General features: G+C 38.1%; 1 protein-coding gene across 1 annotated transcript in view; it reads right to left on the bottom strand.

Annotated features, from left to right (window-relative positions):
- The window catches only part of LOC104846752 (phospholipid-transporting ATPase ABCA3-like), a 160,954-nt gene that overhangs the window by 115,270 nt on the left and 21,766 nt on the right, over positions 1-23,918 (bottom strand). The window contains exons 5-7 of the mRNA XM_010598550.3: positions 14,708-14,967; positions 6,877-6,993; positions 6,418-6,535 (exon numbers count right to left, since the gene is read on the bottom strand). Coding sequence (XP_010596852.1) covers positions 6,418-6,535; positions 6,877-6,993; positions 14,708-14,967 — 495 coding nt within the window. The remainder of the gene's footprint in view (positions 1-6,417; positions 6,536-6,876; positions 6,994-14,707; positions 14,968-23,918) is intronic.

Raw genomic sequence — 23,918 nt, 5'->3', positions numbered from 1 at the left:
GTTTGTTCTTCCTTTTCTAATTCCTCAAGTTGTAGAGTTAGGTTACTGATTTGGGATCTTTGCTCTTTTTTAAAATAGATATTAATTGCTATAAATTTCTCTCAGAGTACTGCCTTCAGTGCATCTTATAAGTTTTGGTATGTTGTGCTTTCATTCTTGTTCAACTCTAAATATTTTTCTATTTGTTTCTTAATTTCTCCTTTTACCTATTCATTGTTTAGTAGTGTGTTTAGTTTCCACATATTAGTATCTTTTCCAGTTTTCCTTATGTTATTAATTTCTAGCTTCATTTCATTGTGATCAGAAAGGATACTTCGTATGATTTCATTCTTTCTAAATTTACTGAGACTTACTTTCTGTCCTAAGATGTGGTGTATCCTGGAATATGTTCCATGTGAACTAGAATAGAATGTACATTGTGCTGTTGTTGGTTGGAGTGTTCTACATATGTCTGTGGAAACCTGGTGGTGAAGCGGTTAAGTGCTACGGCTGCTAACCAACAGGTCAGCAGTTCAAATCCACCAGGTGCTCCTTGGAAGCTCTATGGGGTAGTTCTACTCTGTCCTATAGGGTCGCTATGAGTTGGAATCGACTTGATGGCAGTGGGTTTGGTTTTTTTTTTTTTTTTGGTTTATATATGTCTGTAGGGCTAGGTGGTTAATAGGGTTGTTCTGTTTCTATTCTTTACTGATCAGAAGTTTTCTTTTTCTTTACTGATCTTCTAGTTGTTCTATCCATTATTGAATGTGGTGTATTAAAGTTTCCAACTATTATCACAGATCTATTTCTCCCTTTGATTCTGTGTTTGCTTTATAAATTTTGGGGCTCTGAGTTTAAGTACACAAATATTTATAATAGTTATGTCTTCTTGATGAATTGACACTGTAATCATTACACAGGGTCAGTTGTCTCTTACAGGAGATTTTGACTTAAAGTCCATTTCGTTTGATGTTAAAATTGCCACATATTTTTGATTACTGTTTGCATGGAGTGTTTTCTTCCATCCTTTCACTTTCAATCTATTTGTGTCTGAGGTTTGTCTCTTATACACAGAATATAGATGGGCCATGTTTTTTTTAATCCAATCTGCCACTGCCTAGTCTCTCAATTGGAGCATCTATTCCATTTGCATTTACAGTAATTACTAATAAAGGAGGACTTACTTTTGCCATTTTTTTGTTTTTTGTATGTCATACTTTCTTTGACCCTTTTTTCCTCCAGTGCTGACTTCTTTGGTGTATAGATTTGTGTGTGGGGGGGGGAGGGGTGCTGAACCATTTTGTTTCTCCACTTCTTTTTTCGTGTGTATAGTTGTTTTATTTACTTTCTTTGTGTTACCATGAGAATTACATTTAACAATTTACAACAACCTGGCTTATGTTGATACCAGTGTAAGTAGCATACAATCTGTATCTATGCCACTCCTTTCCCCCTCCCTGTTTATGTTGTTGTTATCACTGATTAAATCTTTATACCTCAGATACCCTGAAATTTAAATTTAACTTTATTTTATTATTATACATAGATATTTAATTTTTTTTTTTTTTTAATGCTGTTGCCGTTATATAACAAGAAGGGCATACCAGTTGTATCTACTAAACAACAACACTTTAACTCTGGCTTTTATACTTGTCAAGCCATTTCCTTTAATGGTAATCCCTGCCCCACTGTGTGTACAACTTCAAGTTACTGTCAAGTGTCCTTAGTTCTCCTTCTAGAGGACACTTTTTAGCATTTCTTGTAGGACTGGTCTGGTGGTGACAGATTTTTTCAGCTTCTGTTTATCTGGTAATATTTTAATTTCACCCTCATTTTTAATGACAGTTTTGCCAAACATAGTATCCTTGGATGAAAGTTCTTTTCTTTCAGCATTTTAAATGTCACTCTGCTGTCTTTCTGCTGCATGGTTTCTGCAGAGAAACTGGCATTTAATCTTACTGAAGACTCTTTGTATGTGATACTTTGTTTTTCTCATGCTGCTTTCCAATTTTTCTCTTTGCCCTTGGTTTTTGAGAGTTTGGTTTTAATGTGCTTTGGATGTGGCTCTATTCAGATTTACTCTATGTGAAATTCGTTGAGCATCTTGGATGTACAAGTTCTTATCTTTCATCATATTTGGGAAATTTCTGGCCATTATTTCTTCAAATAATTTTTCTGTACCTTTCTCTCTTCTCCCTCCAGGACTTCCATAACACATATATTATTCCACTTGATGGTGTTCCACATATCTTAGACTTGGTTCTTTTTCTTCATTATTTTTTCTTTTTACTCTTCAGACTGAATAATCTCAATTGTCTCATCTTTGAGCTTACTGATTATTTCTTCTGCCAATTCAAATCTACTCCTAAGCCCTGCCAGACAATTGTTCATTTTATTTTTCAGCTACAGTATTCCTATTTGGTGTTCTTTTTTAATTTCTATCTCTTTATTGAAATTCTTGTTTTGTTCTTGGGTTGTTTTCCTGACTTTCGTTGGTTCTTTTTCTGTTTCCTTTAACTCTTTAAGCATGCTTAATATTGCTGCTTTAAAGTCTTTGTTCAGTAATTCCATTATCTGTCCTTCCTCAGGGGTAGTTTCTGTCCCCTTATTTTGGTCTTTTGCATGGGCCAGTCTTTCCTGTCTCTCTACATATGCTCTGTAATTGTTGGTTGTAATTGAGACATTACAGTATTTTACTGTGGTAACTCTGGAGATTAGATTCCTCCCCTTCTCTAGCATTCGCTCTTCTTTATTGTTATTATTATTTTAAATTATTGAAGGTTGTAGTTCTCTGCTTCAACTCCAAACTCTTCATCCTGGTGCACTTGCTATCGTTCCCTTCTTATGAGTTTCCTACCCAGGGGTGCCACTTCACACCAAACTCTCTGGTTTGTAGTATTTGTTGTGGTTGCTTCCCCTCAAGATATTGGGAACATTGACCATATTACTCTGCTACCAGTTTACTAGCACCCCCAGGTATACCAGCTATGCCACTCTAGCACAAACCCCCATTTGGGAATACTAGCTGTCTCTGGTTGCTCACCACAAACCACCCTGGGTGCCCTCAGCCATGCAAATCTAGCTCTAGAATTCCACCCAGGAGGTGCAGCCATCACAGATGTACCCTAAGACTCCTCTTCCAGAACACTGGCTGTGCTATACCAGCTTCAGAGTCCCACCCTAGAAGCAGCAGCTGTTGTCAATTTACTGTGTGTCACCACTGTTCACAAACTGCAGTTCATTCTGTGTTCACCTTCTTCTTGGAATCCACAGGAAATCCAGTCCATGTTGTACTCAATGAACTTTTCTGTCCCAGGTCTGTTTGCTCAGGTGCTTTGGGCTGTACTGTGGTCACCAAGTCTCTCTGTCCCTGGCTCAAGTATTCAGGAACTCAGGCCCACACTATGCTCACCAAGCTGACCCATTCCATGTCATATCACCCAGGTACCTCAGCTCAGTCTTCACTCACCAATCCTCTCTGTCCCAGGGCTGAGTGTTCATGAACTCAGCCCTGTGCTATGCTCATTGAGCCCTTCTGTCCCAGATCCAACTGCCGGAGTGTTTTGGTCCACACTGTGTTTATCTGGTCTCTCTGTCCCAGGCCTGAGGGTTCAGGAACTCAAGTTCGTGCAATGCTCACCGAGCTAGATAGCCACAGGTCAGACTCTCAGTTGTTTCAGCCCACATTGTACTCACTCCTCAGTCTCTCTGTCCCAGTACTGCATGCCCAGGAACTCGGACTGGCACTATGCTTGCCAAGCAGCTCTGCTCCAGGTCCAGCTTCTTAGCTGCCTTGACCGGGGCCTGGCTGTTCGCAAAGTCCAGATGTACTGTGCTCCGCATGCTGCTTCCTCACAGGACCCATGTGGTCCCAGGCCTGTTGTGTGCCAAGGTGGTGTTTCTTAAGTCTCCCTGATTAGTCACCCCAACCTGAATTGCTTTCACTAGAGGTTGACTGTTCACACAGTCTGGGCCTCACTGGACTCAGTGCGTTCATTCCCTACTGGTACCCACTGGGTCCCAGACCTGCAGCGTGCCATAGCGTCTTTTCTTAGGTCTGTGTGCTCAGGTGTCTCTGCCCGTGGTGCCTGTGCTGGGCCTGGCTGTTCACAAGTCTGGGGCTTCACCGTGCTCCAGAAGCTGCTTCTTCCCAGGACTCATGCAATCCCACCTACAGTGTGACACAGCACGCTTTTTTAGGTCTGCTTGCCATCATCCTTTCCTGAGCCGCTCTCACCAGGGCCTCGCTGTTTACAAAGCGCAGGCCTCACTGTATTCCATATACCTGGTAGTATATTTAGGTTGGTCTGATGGTGCCCCCAAGGCCCAGTACAGATGATTACCATAGTCTGGGCTTCTCCCCGAACAGAGGCTTAAAGGGCCAGTACATTTCTGTATGTGTATGTGTGTGTGTGTGTGTGTCATCTGTCAGGTCACTGGCTGACTGCAGAGATAAAAGAAAAGAAATTTTAGTGACTACACACAATTGGAATTCACGCTCTGGAAATATGGTTTGGAAAAGTCAGTAAACACATGACTGCAGCCTTTATCAGGCAACAATAGCCTGAATGACTAAGAAGAAAAGGGAGAAAACTCAAGTTACTAAAATCAGAAATAAAAGTAGGGACAACGGATTTCATAGAAGAGGAAACACACATGAATCATATTAATAAAAATATATGCTCAGCTTCACTAGTAATAGGGAAAATGCCTATTTAAATGTCCATAAGTGAGTTTCTATTTAGGATGACAACAAATTTGGAAATAGATAGTGGTCATGGTTGTGCAACATTGTAAATGTAATTATGTCACTGAATTGTACACTTAAAAATGGCAAATTGTAGGTTTATATATTTTCGTGCAATAAAAATTTTAAAATATTACTGTGAGATAATATTATACCCCTAATTTAGCATAAATTAAAATTTTCCAAACCCAAATACTGAAAAGGATATGGATCAACAGGGTTTTTCAGCATCTTCAAGGTAGACCACAAATTTGTAGAACCACTTTGGAAGTGTTTGACATGACCTATCAAGTTAGGACATTCATAAACCCTGTAACCCACCAATTCTATCTCTAAATATGTACCACAATAAAAGCCTTGCACATATGCACCAGAAGACACATACAAAAATGTTCAGAGTGTCTTATCTGCTACGATGCTAGAAATAGAAAACATTCTTATTTGCTTTCTACGTATCTTACTTCTCTCTTCATTATATCACATTCTGCACTCATGTTAACACACGACTTTTCTCTATCCTTGGGTTTGCTTTTTTTGTTTTGATTTTTGTTGTTGTTGTTTTATAGGTTGTATGTATGATCCTATGCCTTGGGAGGACCCCCCCGCCCCGATCAACTAATAATATCCATGACAATGTACTGAGAAAAAAAGAAAAATACCTATGAAATGGAGTTATTTGGTCACACCTGCTTTTCGCATGTAATCCGTCATATTAAAAAACCTGTTGCCATCGAGTCGACTCCAATTCATAGCAACCCTATAGGATAGAGTAGAACTGCCCCCACAGAGTTTCCAAGGAGCACCTGATGGATTCAAACTGCCGGCCTTTTTTGGTTAACAGCCGTAGCTCTTAAACACTACGCCACCAGGGTTTGCAAGCCCTCATACTAGCCTTTTTATATTAGATACTGTCCCAGGCACAAGGTAGGTGCTCTAGGATTTAAATAAATGAATGAATGGATATTTGCATCCATTGACTTGACACCCTACATCTATCTTCCAATCCTTTAAAATTGTTTCAAAAGCAACCTCTTCAGGAAACATCCTTAGGTTTCTCTCAACTTCAATCTGAAGCTGGAGTATTTTTATCCTGTTTTTCATGTATACGCTGTGCTCCACTAATTTTCACTGCTCTCTGCATGTCCCCTCAAATCACTTTTTGTGCACATGATATTCATGTCCCCAAGGTCAATGTTAGTTCTATGGGGGCAGGCATAGACACATACATATAGCAGACATACAATAAGGATCTGGTTTAATTAAACACAAAGACTCTTTCAGTCAAGCTATTTTTTTGTGTTCTTCCTCTTCACACACTCGTCTCATTTTTATATATTCAAAGACATGAATCCCTCCACACAGAATATATAAAAGCCTTCCTGATGGATGGCTAGACATTCACCAAATATGATACAGCAGCTAAAGGTTAGAAAGAGCTCCTAAATATGATTCTATTTTGGTTTTTATCCTTTTTCTCATGTATCCTGTGTTATATTGATTTTCACTGGCCTCTTCACTTCCTCCCAAATCATTTCACATGCATATGATATCAGTCTTTTCAGTCAGAATGTAAACAAAGCTGTATATGAGGTGGCAAATAAAGTTTAGAAGGACCTCCCAAATATAATCCTTTTTTAGACAATACTTTTTTAGTCACTGAGAATCTTTCACAGGAGGAAGATTAGACTCACCTTTATTGAAGAAGGTGCTAACCATAAAGGTGAAGAATATTGAGGCAATGGCAAAACACAACAAAAAGATGAAGATGAGAGATGGGTCACTGTGTTGGAGAATTGGAACAGGTTCAATCTAGCAAAGCAACCAGGAAGGCAGTTTAGTCATACTCTAAGCAATGTCACAACAAAACAAAAGAGGAAAAGTGAAACATCCTAAAATATATTTTGATAGACTGAAGACACTTCCCCGTGAAATGGAGAATTAAATAAACAATTCATTTCTTACAGAACTCCACCCATCTAAACTTAAAGTTTTGTTTGCTGAGAATAAGCAGCTTCTGAGTTTCCTCAGTGGAGTCAACCAAAGCCATGTTTTCATTCTCTTGGCAATGCGAGCCCCATTCAGCCCACAGCATGTTTCTGTTTTCCTGCCAAAATTTAGCTGCAGCATGCTGCAGTCAAATAGACACTTGCCTTGGCGAAGAAAGTCATGCACATAAAAAGGATAACAATTAAATACAAAAAGATGAATGTGATGAAATAGGCAGCCCAGAGCATCCCATTACTGAGTCCTATCATGAGCTGATATTCCTGTGAGAGAGAATACAAATATCATGTAAAGCAATATAGGCATATGATACCTTAGGGTTTCAAAATGTATTCACAGTAGTTATCTAATTTGATTTCCATAACAACTAAAATGGTTTAAATAACAAATATTATCATTTTCATTTTATAGAAGAGAAAATCAAGGCTCAGAATGTCAATGTTATGAATTAAATTGTTACCCCCCAAAATACATGTTGTAAATCCTAAACTGTGGATATAATCTCATTTGGGAATAGGGTTTCTTTGTTATGTCAATGAGTCCATAACAGTGTAGGGTTTATCTTAAGCCAGTCACTTTTGAGATATAAAAAAGCAGATTGGACACAGAAGCAAGAACAGATAGGGAAGACAGATGCCATGTCCCATGAAGACCACCAAGGAACCGAGGAATAGAACCTGAAATGAGACAAGGATCTTCCCCAAGAGCTGACAGAGAGAGAAAGCCCTCCCCTGGAGCTGAAGCCCTGAATTTGGATTTCTGGCCTCCTGAAATGCGAGAAAATAAATTTGTTTATTAATAAATACATAAATTTCTGTTTATTAATAAATACCACAAGGGGACACTTGTGGTATTTCTGATACAGCAGCACTAGATAACTGAGAATTTGGTACCTGGGGTGGGGTGCTGCTCTAACAAATACCTAGGATGTGGAGGTAGTTCTGGAATTGGGTCACAGGTAGAGGCTGGAAGATTTTAAGATGTCTAATAGTAAATAGTAAAAGCCTTCGTGCCATGGTTAAGAGGCTGGCTGATAAGCAAAAGGTCAGCAGTTCAAACCCACCAGCCACTCCTTAGAAACCCTATGGGGCAGTTCTACTCTGTCCTACAGGGTCACTATGAACTGGAATTGACTTGACAGCAATGGGTTTGGGTTTTTTTGGTTAATAGTAAAAGCCTAGATTGCCTTGAAGAGACCGTTGGCAGAATTATGGATGTCAAAGGCAATCATAGTGAGGGTTCAGAAAGAAGTGAAGAGAGCTATAAAGAGTTTATATCACGTTAAAAAAAAAAAACCAAACCCATTGCCATCGAGTCCATTCTGACTCATAGCAACCCTATATCATCTTAGAGAATACATATATCAACATGAACGTGATGTTGCCAGAAATGTGGATGTTAAATGTGCTTTTGGTGAAGCTTTAAAAGGAAACGATGAACATGTGATTGGAGACTGCTGGAAAGGTGATTCATTTTATGCAGTCACAAAAACCTTGTCTGAATTATGTTCCAATGTTTGGTGGAAGATAGAATTTGTAAATAATAAACTTGGATATTTGGCTGAGGAGATTTCTAAGCAAGATCTTAAAGAGGCAGTGTGGTTTCTCCTTGTCTCTTACAATAGAATGCAGGAAGAAAGAGATGGACTTAAAAATGAACTGTGCAAAATAAAACCAGAACAAAAAGGTTTAGAAAACTGTTGTACAAACTAAGAACACGTGTCCTAGAACTTTCATCAAAGATGTGGCTACACAATCTCTTGATACAGAGATTAAGCCTGTGACTGATGTATCTTATCAATTGCCACAGTAGAAAACCCATCAGCTTAGGCTAGGGGACAGAGAGGATGAAATGAAGGAAAGCTGTCTGCCTCTTAGAATTCTGTAGTCAGGGGAGACAGGCCAATTGTGCTACTTGGTTGAGAACATCTGTTGTCCTCCAAGAAAAGAAAAGGACCATCCTGGGAGCAGTTTGGAGATCAGCACAACTGTTGGAAGGAACACAGGAAGAAGGGCTGCCTCAGTTTCAAAGTGTGGAGCCATGACCACCTAGGTTTCAAAGAGTGGAGCCAAGGGTACCACCTTGATTCCAGAAGGTGGGACAGCTGTTCAGGAGGGCCAGGAGAATGGGGCTCACACCCATAGTGAGGGTTCAGGGCTGCATGCCCAAGGGCCAGGAGAATGGGCCCACACCCATGTTTGAGGGGGCAGATGTCATGCCCAAGGGCTAAGAGAATAGGGCTGCCTAGGGATGATGAGCTGGGGTCACCACTTGAGTAGACCAGGAGAACAGGGTCACCCAAAGCAAAGGGAGCAGGGGTGTTACCCCAGTGGGCCTGGAACATGGGGCCTCCGCCCAGGGCCAGAGGCCTCCACCCAGAATCCAAACAGCATGGTCAATGCCCAGAGTCTAGAGGGTGGGGCCACTGCCTAGATGTGCCTGGAGTATAGAGAGAACTGTTTTCAAGACTTGCTTAATACCTATGATTTCTCCCATTTGTAATGGAAATGTCTATCCTGTCTGTCCCACAATTGTACTTTGAAAGCAGATAACTGTATTCTAGATTTCACATGTTCACTAATGGAAAGGGATTTTGTCCCAGGATGAAACACACTCAATGTCTCATGCATACTTGATTTAGACGGTACAGAGGATGATATTTTGGACTTGGAGTTGATTTAAGACTCCCAGGATGATATGGAAAATTGCGTGTGTTTTGCGCGTCGGAAGGACATGACTTTCAGAGGGCCAAAATTTAGGAGACTGCTAGCTTTCTAAACTGTGAGAAAATAAATTTCTGTTTATTAAAGCCACCCTCTCGTGGTATTTCTGATATGGCAGCACTAGATAACTAAGATAGTCAAGTAACTTGATTAATGACCATTTCATGAATAATGGGATATACGTTCTCTCACCTACATTTTCTGCCTCTCAGGTTTTTTTGGGAAGTGGCTTTCCCACTTTTAATGCATGTTGCCATCAGCTGGGGACCTGTATGACTGTTTGGAACAGAAGAAATGGGCGTGTGCCACAAATTTATAAAAACATTTAGAAGGCAGGAGAAAAGACTTCATCTACATCTTATAAAAAAAAATTTTTTTTTTTTTTTTAGCTATAAAAGACTATTGGGTATTGCAAATAGTTCAGAGCAGAAATAACTGGTTAAAAAATTATACATTCAGCAAAAAAGCAGAAAAAGATTAAGAAGTGAAAAAGGGAAGGGAGAATAATTGATATTCACAGAACAATTCTTCTGACAACAGCAGACTACAGATTCTTCTCAAGCTTACGTGGAACACTCACCAAGATAGGCACAATACTTGGCCATAAAATACACTTTAACAAATTAAAAGAATAGAAATAATATAAAGTTTGTTCACAGATCACAATGGAATTAAACTAGAAATCAATAAAAGAAAGACAACTAAAAAAATACTAAAATACTTGGATATTATATAACACACTTCTAAATAACACATGGGTCAAAGAAGTTTAAAAAAATATTTTTAACTAAATGAAAGTGAAAATACAACTTAGGAAAATTTGAATGCAACAAAAGCTGTGTTTAGAGGGAAATTTACAGCATTGAATGCATATATTAGAAAAGACAAAAATTATAGAATCGATAATCTAAGCTTCTACCTTAAGAAACACAAAAAAGAAGAGAAAATTAAATCCAAAGTAAGAAAAGGAAAAGAAACAATAAAAATCAGACAGAAATCAATGAAACTGAAAACAGGGAATTAACAGAGAAAATCAACAAAACCAAAAGCTAGTTCTTTGAAAAGATCTATAAAATTGATAAACTTCTAGCCAGGCTAACAAGAAGAAAAGAGAGAAGACACAAATAAATAATATCAGAAATGAAAGTGGGGCATTCACGACTGAATCCATGAATATCAAAAGAATAAAAAAGGAATATTATGAACAGTTCTATGCTGATAAATTTGATAACTTAGATGAAACAGACCAATTCCTTGAAAGACACAATCTACCAAAATGCACACAAGGAGAAATAGATAATTAATAGGCCTATATTTATCATGGAAACTGAAGCAACAATTAACAACCTCCCACAACAGAAAGCACCAGGCCTACATGGTTTCACTGTTCAGTTCCACCAAACATTTAAAGAAGAACTAAAATGAATTCTTCTCAAACTCTTCCAGTAAATATAGGGGCAGGGAATACTTCCCAACTCATTCTACAAGGCCAGCACCTCACTAATACCAAAACCAGACAAAGACATTACTAGAAAGGAAAATTACAGATCAATATCTCTCATGAACATAAATGCAAAACTCCTCAACAAAATATTAGCATATTAAATCCAACAATGTCTTAAATGAATTATATAACACAACCAAGTGTGATTTATCTCACGTATGCAAAGCTGGTCCAACATTCACAAATCAATTAATGTAATTCATCACATCAACATGAGAAAGAAGAAAAGTCATATGATCATACCATAGATGCAGAAAAAATATCTGACAAAATCCATGATAAAAACTCTCAGCAAACTAGAAATAAGGGGAACACCCTCAACTTAATAAACAGCATCTTCAAAAACACTAGAGCTACCATCATACTCAATGATGATAAACTAGTTGCTTTCTCCCTAAGGTAGGGAACAAGACAAGGACATGCCATCAGGACCCCTTTGCATATAGGAAACAAACTTTTTTTTGTATATTAATTATATATTCACCAAACTTGCTCCTATTCAGCATTGTGCTGAAAGTCATAGCTAATGCAATAAAACAAAAAAAAAGGAAACTAAAGGTATACCTATTGGGAAGGAAGAAATAAAACAGTTTTTGTTCGTGAATGACACGACTGTCTATATAGAGAATCCCAAAGAATCGATGAAAAAATTCCAGAACTAGTAAGTGATTATAACAATGTTTCCAGATACAAAATTAATATGTAAATGTTAACTGCTTTCCTATATACCAGTAATGAACAATTGGAATTTGAAATTAAAATCACAGCATCATTTACATTAGCATTAAAAAATGAAATGCTTAGAGGTATAAATTTAACAAAATATATACAAAATCTGTATGAGGAAAACTGTAAAACTTTCTGATGAAAAAAATCAAAGAAGATAGAAATAACTAGATATTTCAAGTTCATAATAGGAAGACTTAATACTATCAATATGTCAATTCTTCTCAACTTGATCTTAGATTTAATGAAATCTCCATCAAAAACCCAGCAAGTTATTTAGTGAACACTGACAAACTGACCCTAAAGTTTATATGAAAAGGCCAAAGACCTAGAATAGTTAATACTAAAGAAGAACAAAGTTCTTTTAAGAAGAACAAAGTTGGAGAACTGATATTACTCGACTTCGAGACACTGTAAAACTACAGTAATCAAAATAGTATGGTACCGGTAAAAGAATAGATGAGTAGTGTCTTAGTCACCTAGTGCTTCCATAACAGAAATACCACAGGTAGAATGGCTTTAACACAAAGACATTTATTTCCTCAGTCTAGTACACAAGTCCAAATACAGGGCACTGGCTCCAGGGGAAGGCTTTCTCTCTTTTTTGGTTCTGGAGGAAGGTCCTTGTCCTCAATCTTCCCCTGGTTGAGGAGCTTTGCAGGCAAAAAGGACCCCATGTCCAAAGGATACGCTCTGTTCCTGGTGCTGCTTTCTTGGTGGTATGAGGTCCTCAATTCTCTGCTTGCTTCTCTTTCCTTTTATCGCTTCAGAGATAAAAGGTGGTTCAGGCCACATCCCAGGGAAACTCCCTTTACCTTGGATCAGGGAGGTGACCTGAGTAAGGGTGGTGTTACAATCCCACCCTAATCCTTACAATCACAAAATGCAGGACAACCCACACAATACTGGGAATCATGGCCTAACCAAGTTGATACACGTATTTTTAGGGGGACATAATTCAGTCCATGACAAATAGATAAATTGAACAGAGTAGAGAGCCCAGAAATCGATCCACACAAATACAGTTAACTGATCTTTGAGAAAGTAGCAAAGGTAATTCAGTTGAAAAAGGATAGTCTTCTGTTAATGGTACTGAAACAACTGGACATCCACATGTCAAAAGAATCTAGAAACAGGTTGTACACCTTTCACAAAAATTAACTCAAAATGGATCATAGACCTAAATGTTAAGCATAAAACTATATAACTTATAGAAATAACATAGAAAAATCTGTATTATAAGTTTGGCCATGAGTTTTTAGATACAACACCAAAAATAAGATTCAAGAATGAAAACACTGATAAGTTAGACTTCATTTTAATTAAAAACTTCTGCTCTGCAAAACATACTAGTAAGAGAATGAAGACAAGTCACAGACTGGGAGACAATATTTCCAAAACACATATCTGATAAAGGACTTATAGTCACAATGCACAAAGAACTCTTAAAACACAACCATAAAAAAACAAACAACTCAATGTAAAAATGGGCCAAATATCTGACTAGAAACCTCACCAAAGAAGATATACAGATGGCAAATCAGTATATTAAAACATGCTCAACATCATATGTTATTTGCAAATCAAAACAATGAGGTAACACTATAAATCTATTAAACCAAGTAAATCTAAACCTATTGCCATCAAGTTTATTCTGACTCATCGTGACCCCGTGTGTTTCAATGCAGAACTGCGCTCCATAGGGTTTTCAATGTCTATAATTTTATGGAAGTAGATTGCCAGGCCCTTCTTCCACGGCACTGCAGAGTGTACTTGAACCGCCAACCTTCGCGTTAGTAGCCAAGTGGAAAGCATTTACCCAGGCACACCCATAAACCTAAGAGAATGGTTAAAATTCAGAACACTGACAACACTAAATGCTGGCGAGGATATGAAACATCAGGAACTCTCGTTCATTGCTGGTAGGAATGCGAATAATATAACTACTTTGGAAGACAGTCTGTCAGTTTCTTCCACCGCTAAACATAGCCTTACCATATGATCCAGCAACCCTGCTCTTAAGTATTTAGCCAAATGAATTGAAAATGTATGTCCAGCACAAAAACCTGCACAGGATTGTTTACAGCAGCTTTATTCACAAAGGCCAAAACTGGAAGCAACCAAGATGTCCTTCAATATATGAATAGACAAACAAGCTGTGGTACATCCATACAATGGAGTATTATTCAGCGATAAAGATACATGAACTATTAATCTATGAAAAGACATGGAGGAAACTTAAATGCATATAGCTAAGTGAAAGAAGCCAATCTGAAAAAACTACATACAGTATGATTCCAACTACAGGACATTCTAGAAAAGGCAAAACTATAGAGACAATAAAAAGACCAGTAGCTGCCAGGGGTTCAATGGGAAGTGAAGGGTCAATAGGTGAAGCACAGGCCTTTTAAGTGCAATGGAACTATTCTGCATGATTATGTAATGGTGGACACATGACAGTATGTATTTGTCAAAACCCATAGAACTGTACAACACAAAGAGTAAACCCTAAACTACAGACTTTAGTTAATAATAATGTCTCACTATTAGTCTACCGGTTGTAACAAAAGTACTACATTAATGTGTGATACCAGTATTAGGAGAAACTGTGTACAAAGGGGAGAGGGAATATATGGGAACTTAGTGTCCTTTCTATGTAATTTTTCTGTAAATCTAAAACTGCTCTAAAAAATAAAGTATATTAAAAAATAAAGTATATTACTAACTACAAATAAGTAAGGGAAAGAGGTTTTAGGGCACTTGGCATTTAAGTTCAATCTGTAATATTCTTGAGAAGTAGTCATCTAGAAAAAAGACTAAAAACCAAACCAACAATTTCGATAAAAACACTAAATTTTAGAAAACTGCCAAAAGATCTAAGTGCTTATTACTTGGCTACTACTGAAACATAACCATCTATGAGTGCTGAATGTGGAGGACTAATCCAGCTCCCTATATAAATCTGCCCCACAGACCCCAAATTTTCAACAGAAGCTCTATCTACCACAAGAAAAATGCAGTTACCTTCAATCTGTTTTCCTTCTCCCACACAATGGATTGAATGAGGGTAAAATGATTCATGGAAAACATAAACAAGATTATCAAAGGAATGAAAAAACCAGAAAAAGTAAAGAAAAAATCACGACGATATTTCGGATATGGAAATCTCTGAACAAAAATGCTGACAGCATCGAACAGCTCTTCTGTAGCGCGGTTCTTATGATACAACATGATGGCCTTATCCACAGCATGTTGCAGAAGGAGGAACCCTTCACGGATGTACCCTAAATGAGAAAACAAAGGTTGTTAAGGACAACAGACCAAGAAATAGTTGAGTTGAAAAAAAAAGGAAATAAAACTACATCAAAGACAAACAAAGCCCATTTTGTAACGAGACCATTCTCATAGTCTAATATTTACAGAGAAGCTATCAACGTTTTACTACACAAATAAGTAATGAATACTTTCTAAAATGAACCTAATTCCTAGCTTCCCAGAAATAAAATATTACATGAAATTATAGAGCTGTTTTCTACAATTTAAATCAACTGAAATGAATGAGAACGGAATTATTGGGTAGGCAAAGATTTTGCTTCTGCATCCTGGACTTTGAAATAAGAAATAAAGCTCATAAAAGAAATGATAAACAGAGAGTTATGTGAGCTGATGGCCACGAAAGCAGTGCTACTCAAAATGTGGTCCCTCAGCCTGTGCCAGTATGCAAACAGTTTCTTACTGGTTTATGAGTTGAGTATAGAAATTAAGAATAACCCCTTTAAAACTGTAATAGAAGTTTGTATTGCCAAAAATCAAGAAACGAGTTTTTCTATTAATTTATACAACCCACTCATTGCCATCGAGTAGATTCCGGATCATAGTGACCCTATAGAACAGAGTAGAACCATCCCACAGAATTCCAAGGCTATAATCTTTACGGAAGCAGACTACCACATCTTTCTCCCATGGAGCCGCTGTGGTTTTGAACCTCTGACATTTTGGTTCGCAGCAGAGCGCTTTAACCACTGTGCCACCAGGGCTCCTAATTTAAACAAGTCCTTCATATATTGCTATGGATTGAATTGTGTCCCCCCAAAACATGTGTCAGCTTGGCTAGGCCATGATTCCCAGTATTGCGTGGTTGTCCTCCATTTTGTGATCTAATGTATTTATCCTATGTGTTGTAAATCCTAACGTCTATGATGTTAATGAGGCAGGATTAGAGGCAGTGATGTTAATAAGGCAGGACACAATCTACAGGATTGGGTTCTATTTTGAGTCAATCTCTTTTGCCATATAAAAGACAGAAGCAAGCAGAGACGAAAGGGATCTCATACCACCAAGAAAGAAGCAACAGGAACGGAGCGCATCCTTTGGACCTAGCATCCCTGTGCTGAGAAGCTCCTAGACCAGGGGAAGACTGATAACAAGGACCTTCCCCCAGAAATGACAGAGAGAGAAAGCCTTCCCCTGGAGCTGGTGCCGTGAATTTGGATTTATAGCTTCCTAGACTGTGAGAGAATAAACTTCTGTTTGTTCAAGCTATTCATTTGTGGTATTTCTGTTACGGCAGCACTAGATAACTAAGATAAATGTTATTAATGTGAATCCTGTGTCAGATGTACATATCGTGCATATTTTCTCCCCCTCCGAATTTTGCCATTTTACTTATTTAACGGTGTCTTTCTTTTTTTTTTTTCATATGAGCAGAAGTACTTAATTTTAATAAAGGTCAATTTATCAATGTTTTTCTTTTATAATAAATGCCTTTTGTGTCCTAATAAATCACTGCCTATCCCAAGATCATGAAGATATTCTCATAAATTTTGCTCTAGAATCTTTATGATTTTAACTCTTACATTCAAATTTATGATCATTTTAAATTAGTTTTTCTGTAGGGTGTGAGGTGATCAAGATTCATTCTTCCCATATGGATACTAAGTTGTTCCACCACCATTTGTTGTGAAAACTTTTCTTTCTCCAATGCATTATATTGGTACCTTCAAGGAAAATCAAGTAACTCTCTATGTGCATGCCTATTTCCAACACCCCATTCCTTCCACTGGTCTGTTTGTCCTTTACACCGATATGACAATGCCTTAATTACTATAGTAAGACTTGAAATCAGGTAGGATATGTCCTCTAACATTGTTCTTCCTTTTCAAGATCGTTCTGTCTATTCCAGAACCTTTGCATTTCTATACAAATTTCAAAGCCTGTCAATTTCTGCAGAAAAAGCCTGCTGGGATTTTGATTATAAAAGCAATGACTCTACAGATTAATTCAGGGAGAGTTTACATTTTAACAATTTTCAGTCTTCAAATTTAGGTCTTTTTTTTATTTTCTCTTGGAGCTATTTTGGAGTTTTTGATGTAGATTTATAATTTGTTTGCACACTGACTTTGTATCTTAGCATTTTACTAAATTAACACATTCGTTATAGTAGTTCTTTTGTAGATTTTTCAGATTATTTGCACATACCACTGTGTTATCTGCAAAAATAATTTTACTTCTTTCTTTCCAAATGTTATGCCCTTTTGTTTCTTTTTCTGGGACAGGCTAGGTCTTCCAGTAATATGTTGAAAAGATGAGAACAAATAACCTTGCTTTGTTCCTCATATTAGGTGGAAGTGTTTAATATTTAGCCAGTATGCTATAACTTTTTCACAGACGTGCTTTATCAGATTGAGAAAATTCACTTTTATTGCTGCTTTGGTTAGAATTTTTAAATATACTTTCTATTTTGTAAAAAATTTAGTTTTACAGAAAAATTGCAAAGATAGTACAGAGAATTCCTGTATACAATGCATTCTCAATGGAGGCATTGTATCATTCCAAGGGGACCACCGTACATAAACAGATATATAGTATGTCTGATTTAAAATTACATGGATGAGAGCATTTGGGGGGGGGGGGGATGTCTAAAAAGGCTCCTTACAGAGGCAATAATGAAAAAAAGGAGAAACACTATGGAATACCCTGCAGCCAGCTTCTCTAATATTAACATCTTACAAAACCACGGTACCTTTGTCAACACCAGGAAATACAATTCATAATTATACAGACTATATCTAGATTTCACTATTTTTTCCCCAATGTCCTTTTTCTGTTCCGGGATACTATATTGCATTTATCATGTCTCCATAGTCCCCTCTGATTAGTGAGAATTTCACATTCTTTCCTCATTTATCACGACCTTTGGATTTTTTAAGGGTACTGGTCAGGTATTTAATAGAATGTTCTAAAATTTGGGCACACTTGATGTTTTATTACCATCAGACTAGGGTTATGAGTTTTGGGGAAGGATACCAAAGGTGAAGTGCACCCTTCATCATACGCTATCAGGGTGTATTTGATGTCAATATGACATCCCTGGTGATGTCAACCTTGATCGCTTGGTCAAAGTGATGTCTGGCAGGTTTCTCCACTGTAAAGTTACTATTTTTTCCTTTCCATGCTCTTTTCTTTGGAAACAAGTCATTAAATCCAGCCCACATTCAAGGGTAGAGGATTATGGTCCACTTCCTGGAGGGGAGAGTATCTACAAATACGATTTGGAATTCTTCCACAAGGAATATTTATGCTTTCCCATCCATTTATTCATTCAATCATTTATTTATATCAGAATGGACTCATTGAAATTTATTTTATTCTTTGGATTATAATCAATTACTACTATTCTGATGCTCAATTTCTTTCAGTTTGGCCACTGGTAGCTCTTTTAGGTTGGCCGCTGTGTTTTTTTTGGCAGGCCCAAGCCACCCATCCTGCTCCGTTTTTTTTGTTTGTTTGTTTTAAGCACATCCTTACTTTCTGGCACTACAAGATGCTCCAGGATTGTTTTGTATTTTTGCTACCCCAGCCCTAAAATTAGCCACATCTCTAAGCTTCCATTCCTTTTATTTGGAGAATAATACTGAGAAACCACAAACAGGCACTGGATGTGCTGGTTGATAACTAAGCTGTCATTACTTGCAGGCCCTCCCAACAGACAGAGCTAAGAAATACATGTATTTTACATGTATACTGACTGACAAGAGCCCTGGTGGCACAGCGGTTAAGCGTTCAACCGCTAACTGAAAGATCCGCAGTTGGAACCCACCAGCTGCTCTGTGGGAGAAAGATGTGGTAGTCTGCTTCTTTAAAGATTACAGCCTTGGAAACTCCAAAGGGTAGTTCTACTCTGTAACATATGGAGTCACCATGAGTCAGAACGGATTTGACAACAATAGTTTTTTGTTTTTTAAGTACACACACATCTATATTTCTGCATCTATCAATCTCTACAAATAAATATGCATTCATACCGATATCTCCAACTCTAATTCAGTACCATAATGTTCATTCTAGTCTTCCCTTTATTTGTAACTTCCTTCACTGACAGTGAAAAACTTGAATCTGAAACCATACCCCCTGAGAAACAAGTTTACCAACTAAAGTACAGTATTTGTGTATATTTATTTTCTGTTTAGCCTTACTGTATTCATTCAAAACAGAGTTTTTTGAAGTCACTTAGGTCAGCTCCTTTTTCCACCACCCTCTTCAATGAGGTTATCAATAAAAATATTGACTACATCATGGACTGCCAGAAGAACGAACAAATCTGTCTTGGAAGAAGTACAGCCAGAATGCTCCTTAGAAGCGAGAATGGCATGATTTCGTCTTAAGTACTTGGGCATGTTATCAGGAGGAGCCAACCCCTGGAGAAGAACATGATGCTTAGTAGAGGGTCCGTGAAAAAGAGGAAGACCCTCAACAAGATGTACTGACACAGTGGCTCCAACAATGGGCTCAAGGACAACAATAATTATAAGAATGACGCAGGACTAGGCAGTGTTTCATTCTGTTGTACACAGGGTCACTATGGGTCAGCAACTAACACAACAACAGGGTTTTAAATTGTGGGAGAAATAGGGAAAAGTAAGTCCACATCATCCTCCCAGAAGTAGAAAAATTCAGCCACATGATACTGTCCCAAAGCTCTTGGATATTGTTTTTTGTTTTCTTTTTTGACATAGTTTCCTGTTCACTAATTTATTCCTTAGCCATTTTGACTCTACTGATGAGCCCATCAAAAGCATCCTTCAGAATGAAAAACACCAAAGTTACAAGGTAATTATGAGCCCAAGGGGCAGAACGGGCCACATAAACCAGAGATTATATTAGCCTGAGACGGAAGAACTAAATGGTGCCCGGCTACAACCGATGACTGTCCTGACAGGGAACACAACAAAAAAACCCTGAGGGAGCAGGAGAGCAGTGGGATGCAGACCGCAAATTCTCATAAAAAGACAAGACTTAATGGTCTGACTGAGACTAGAATGACCCCAGAGGTCATAGTCCCCAGACCTTCTGTTAGCCCAAAACAGGAACCATTCCCAAAGCCAACTCTTCAGACAGGGATTGGACTGGACTATGGGATAGACAATGATACTGGTGAAGAATGAGCTTCTTGGATCAAGTAGACTCATAAGACTATGTTGGCATTTCCTGTCTAAAGAGGAGATGAGAGGGTAGAGGGGGTCAGATGCTGGCCAAATGGACACAAAGAGAGAGAGTGGAGGGAAGGGGTGTCTTGTCTCATTAAAAAAAAAAAAAAAAAATCTCATTAGAGGGAGAGTAATTAGGATTATATAGCAAGGTGTTTATAATTTTTTGTATGAGAGTCCGACTTGATTTGTAAACTTTCACTTAAAGCACAATAAAAATAAAAATAAAAAAAGCATCCTTTATCTCTGTTAACTGTGTTTTTTATTTCTAATATTTCCTTTCGATTCTTATAGTTTCCATCTCTCTGCTGGAATAACCCATCTGATTTTGCATGTTGTCTACCTTCTCCATTAGAAAGTTTAACATAATAGCCTTCTCCATTAGAAAGTTTAACATAATAGCCATAAACCAAAGCCAAAACCATTGCCATCAAGTTGATTCTGACTCATAGCAACAGGGTAGAACCACCTCCATAAAGTTTCCAAGGAGTGGCTGATGGATTCAAACTGCTGACCTTTTGGCTAGCAGCCAAGCTCTTAACTACTGTTGCCACCAGGGTTCCATATTACCCATTGTTATTTTAAATTCCCTGTCTGCCATATTTAAATATGGTTTTGATGACTCTTTTGTCTTTCAAGATTGTGGTTTTACTTATCTTTTTGCAAGTCTCATCATTTTTTGTTGAAAGCCAGACATGTGGTATAACGTAGCAGATATGGAAGTAAACTTTTTTTTATGCTTAGAGATAAACATGCCTTTCCTTACGCCAGTCCTTTAGTGTGGGAGTTTGTGTTAATATAGTCAAGAGTAAGTCTAGATTTTAAGTTTGTTGTTATCAGGGTAACCCTTAGTACACCACCACAGGCTTCAAATACTTCTTGTGGTACCTAGTGTTTAGGGTTTGACTAGTTTGCCAGTTCTGCTCCCCTCTTGGGTTTAGGTCTTCACTTTGTACTTATCCCCCAGAGAGAATCTGTCTGTTGCAGCTCTCCCAGATACATTCCACTGTTATTTTAGTGTGGTGTTTGTTGGTAGGCAGAGGAAGGGGCATTCTCTGATATACTAAGCTTCAGGCTTAGGCTGACATTGTGAAGCTAGGTCTCAGAGGTATGGCCTTCACAAGTGCTCCTGCCTCTTCTCCACCTAGGCCTAGCACATATTCCTGGCCCTCTCTCAGAGTAGAGCTCTCCCTCCCCAGGTTCCTTTCCCCAGCTGCAATGGGTTTCCATCAGAGCCCTAAGGCAATGTTTTTAAATTTTTTTTATTTGTGCTTTAAGTGAAAGTTTACAAATCAAGTCAGTCACTCATACAAAAACTTCACACACCTTGCTATGTACTCCTAGCTGCTCTTCCCCTAATGTGACAGCACACTCCTTCTATCCACCTTGTATTCCGTGTCCATTCAGCCAGCTCCTGTCCCCTTCTGCCTTTTCATCTCACCTCCAGACTGGAACTGCCCACACAGTCTCATGTGTCTACTTGAGCCAAGAAGCTCACTCTTCACCAGTATCATTTTCTGTCTTACAGTCCAGTCCAATCCTTGTCTGAAGAGTTGGCTTCAGGAATGGTTTCAGTCTTCGGCTAACAGGTGGTCCAGGGACCATGACTTCTGGGGTCCCTCTAGTCTCATTCAGACCATTAAGTCTGATCTTTATGAGAATTTGAAGTCTGCATCCCACCATTCTGCTCAATCGGGGATTCTCTGTTGTGTTCCCTGTCAGCGAGTAATTGGTGGTAGCTGGGCACCATCTAGCTCTTCCAGTCTCAGGCTGATGCAGTCTCTGGTTTATGTGGCCCTTTCTTTCTCTTGGGCTCATATTTACCTTGTGTCTTTAGAGTTCTTCATTCTCCTTTGCCCCAGGTGAGTTGAGATAGATGGTAAGGCAATATTTTTGTTGTTGTTGCTGCTGTTCTCCCTGCAGATTAAGATTCTTATTCTCTAGAGAGGATAGCGGAGATTGCTTTGGACAGGGTTTCAGCACTACCCACTGTTTCTTTACCCTGGCAAGCACCATGAGGGAATTTTTTCAGGATTCTCCCTAATCTTTCCTGTGGGGACCAGGCAGGTTTCTTGAGGGAAAAGCCTGTAAGAGGTTTCAAACCCTTCTACGTTGGCAGGTCCCAAGAGTTTCACACCATCTTGCTAGACTAAAATTGGTCTTCAGTAACTAGCTAAAAAAAAAACTAGCTACCTCTAGGTTAATCCTCTTATCAGTTCATATGGCTTTCAGCAGTGTCTGTCCCACTTAAATGCTCGGATCCTCTTTCTCCCTGTTGGGGAGATACTCTCTGTATCTCTGTATCTGTCTCTAGATTCTGAGACTGTCCTTTGCACTGTGGCCTAGGTTCTTTGATGGTATTAATTTGCTGTTTGTTTAGCTGCTTTTTCTTGTTGTACAGGTCATAGTACTGCACTTTTCAACTTTCTACATCTCCGAGTTGAAACCAGAAGTTTGAGGGTTTTGTTTTTTATCATGACTAGTATTAAAACTGTGTAAAATGCTTGTTCTGCATCTATTAAGATAACCAAATCATCTATTTTCCAAATACGGTAAATATCATTGATTTTCAAATTTTAAACTTTTTTTGCCTTCCTGAGGTAGACCATTCTGTGTTATCCTTTTATATATTATTATTGGGTTCAATTTACTATTATTGTATTAAACATATCTACTTCTACATTCTTGAGGGATGTTGATCTTAAGATCCTGTCAGCTTTTGGTTATCAGGAGGGGCCAGTCCATGGAGAAGGACATGATGCTTGGTAAAGTAGAGGGTCAGTGAAAAAGAGGAAGGCTCTAAACAAGACGAACTGACACTGAGACTGCAACAATGGGCTCAAGCACAACAACGACTGTGAGGGTAACACAGGACTGGGCAGTGTTTTTTCTATTGTATGTGGGGTCGCTATGGGTTGGAAAGTGATTCGATGGCAGCTAACAACAAAAGTTGAAAATAATGCTATAAAGTCCTTCACTCAAAAAAAAAACTCAAGGGGAATAAAAAAACGGCCCATTGCCACCTAGGTGACTACAACTTATGATGACCCCATGTGTGTCAGAGTTGTACTGTGCTCCTTAGGGTGAATTTTCAAAGGGTGATTTTTCAGAAGTAAATTGCCAGGCATTTTTTCTGAGGCACCTCTAGATGAACTTGAAATTCTAATCTTTTGGTTAGCAGCTGAGCACATTAAATGTTTGCACCACCCAGAGATTACCTAAAGTTCTTTATAATATCCCCTTATTCTATTTTTCAACTTACATAAAATTAGTAATTATATGTCCCCCTTTCAGTCCTGTTAATAGTAATTTATGTTTTCTATCTTTTTGTAGTTGTTATTCTCACTAGCTAGTTTATTAAATTTACGGATTTTTTAAAGAACCATTTTTTCAAACTTCGTTAATTTACTCTATTATTTTTCTCTTCTCTATGTCATTCATTTCCACTCTTATTTTTTATTATTTTCTTTCTCCTTCTTTCAGTGGTTTTACTTTGCCTTTGTTTTCTTCCTTCTTAGCGTGGAGCTTAGGATATTTCTTTCTAACCTTTGTTCTTTTCTAACATACGCATATATGCTAAAATTTTTTCTCAGATTAACTGCAATTCATAATTTTTGTTGTGTTTTGCTTTCATTATTATACAGCTTGAAATTTTTTTTGAAGTTCCATTATACGATCTTGATTACTTAGAATTGCCTTGCTAGATTTCTAGCAATTGGAATTTTTTATATATCTTGTTTTAGTTTCTA

Source organism: Loxodonta africana, chromosome 12, assembly GCF_030014295.1.
Source record: "Loxodonta africana isolate mLoxAfr1 chromosome 12, mLoxAfr1.hap2, whole genome shotgun sequence".
Lineage (NCBI taxonomy): Eukaryota > Metazoa > Chordata > Mammalia > Proboscidea > Elephantidae > Loxodonta > Loxodonta africana.
The sequence above is the reverse complement of the archived record's forward strand: the minus strand, read 5'-3'. Positions and strand labels throughout refer to the sequence as shown.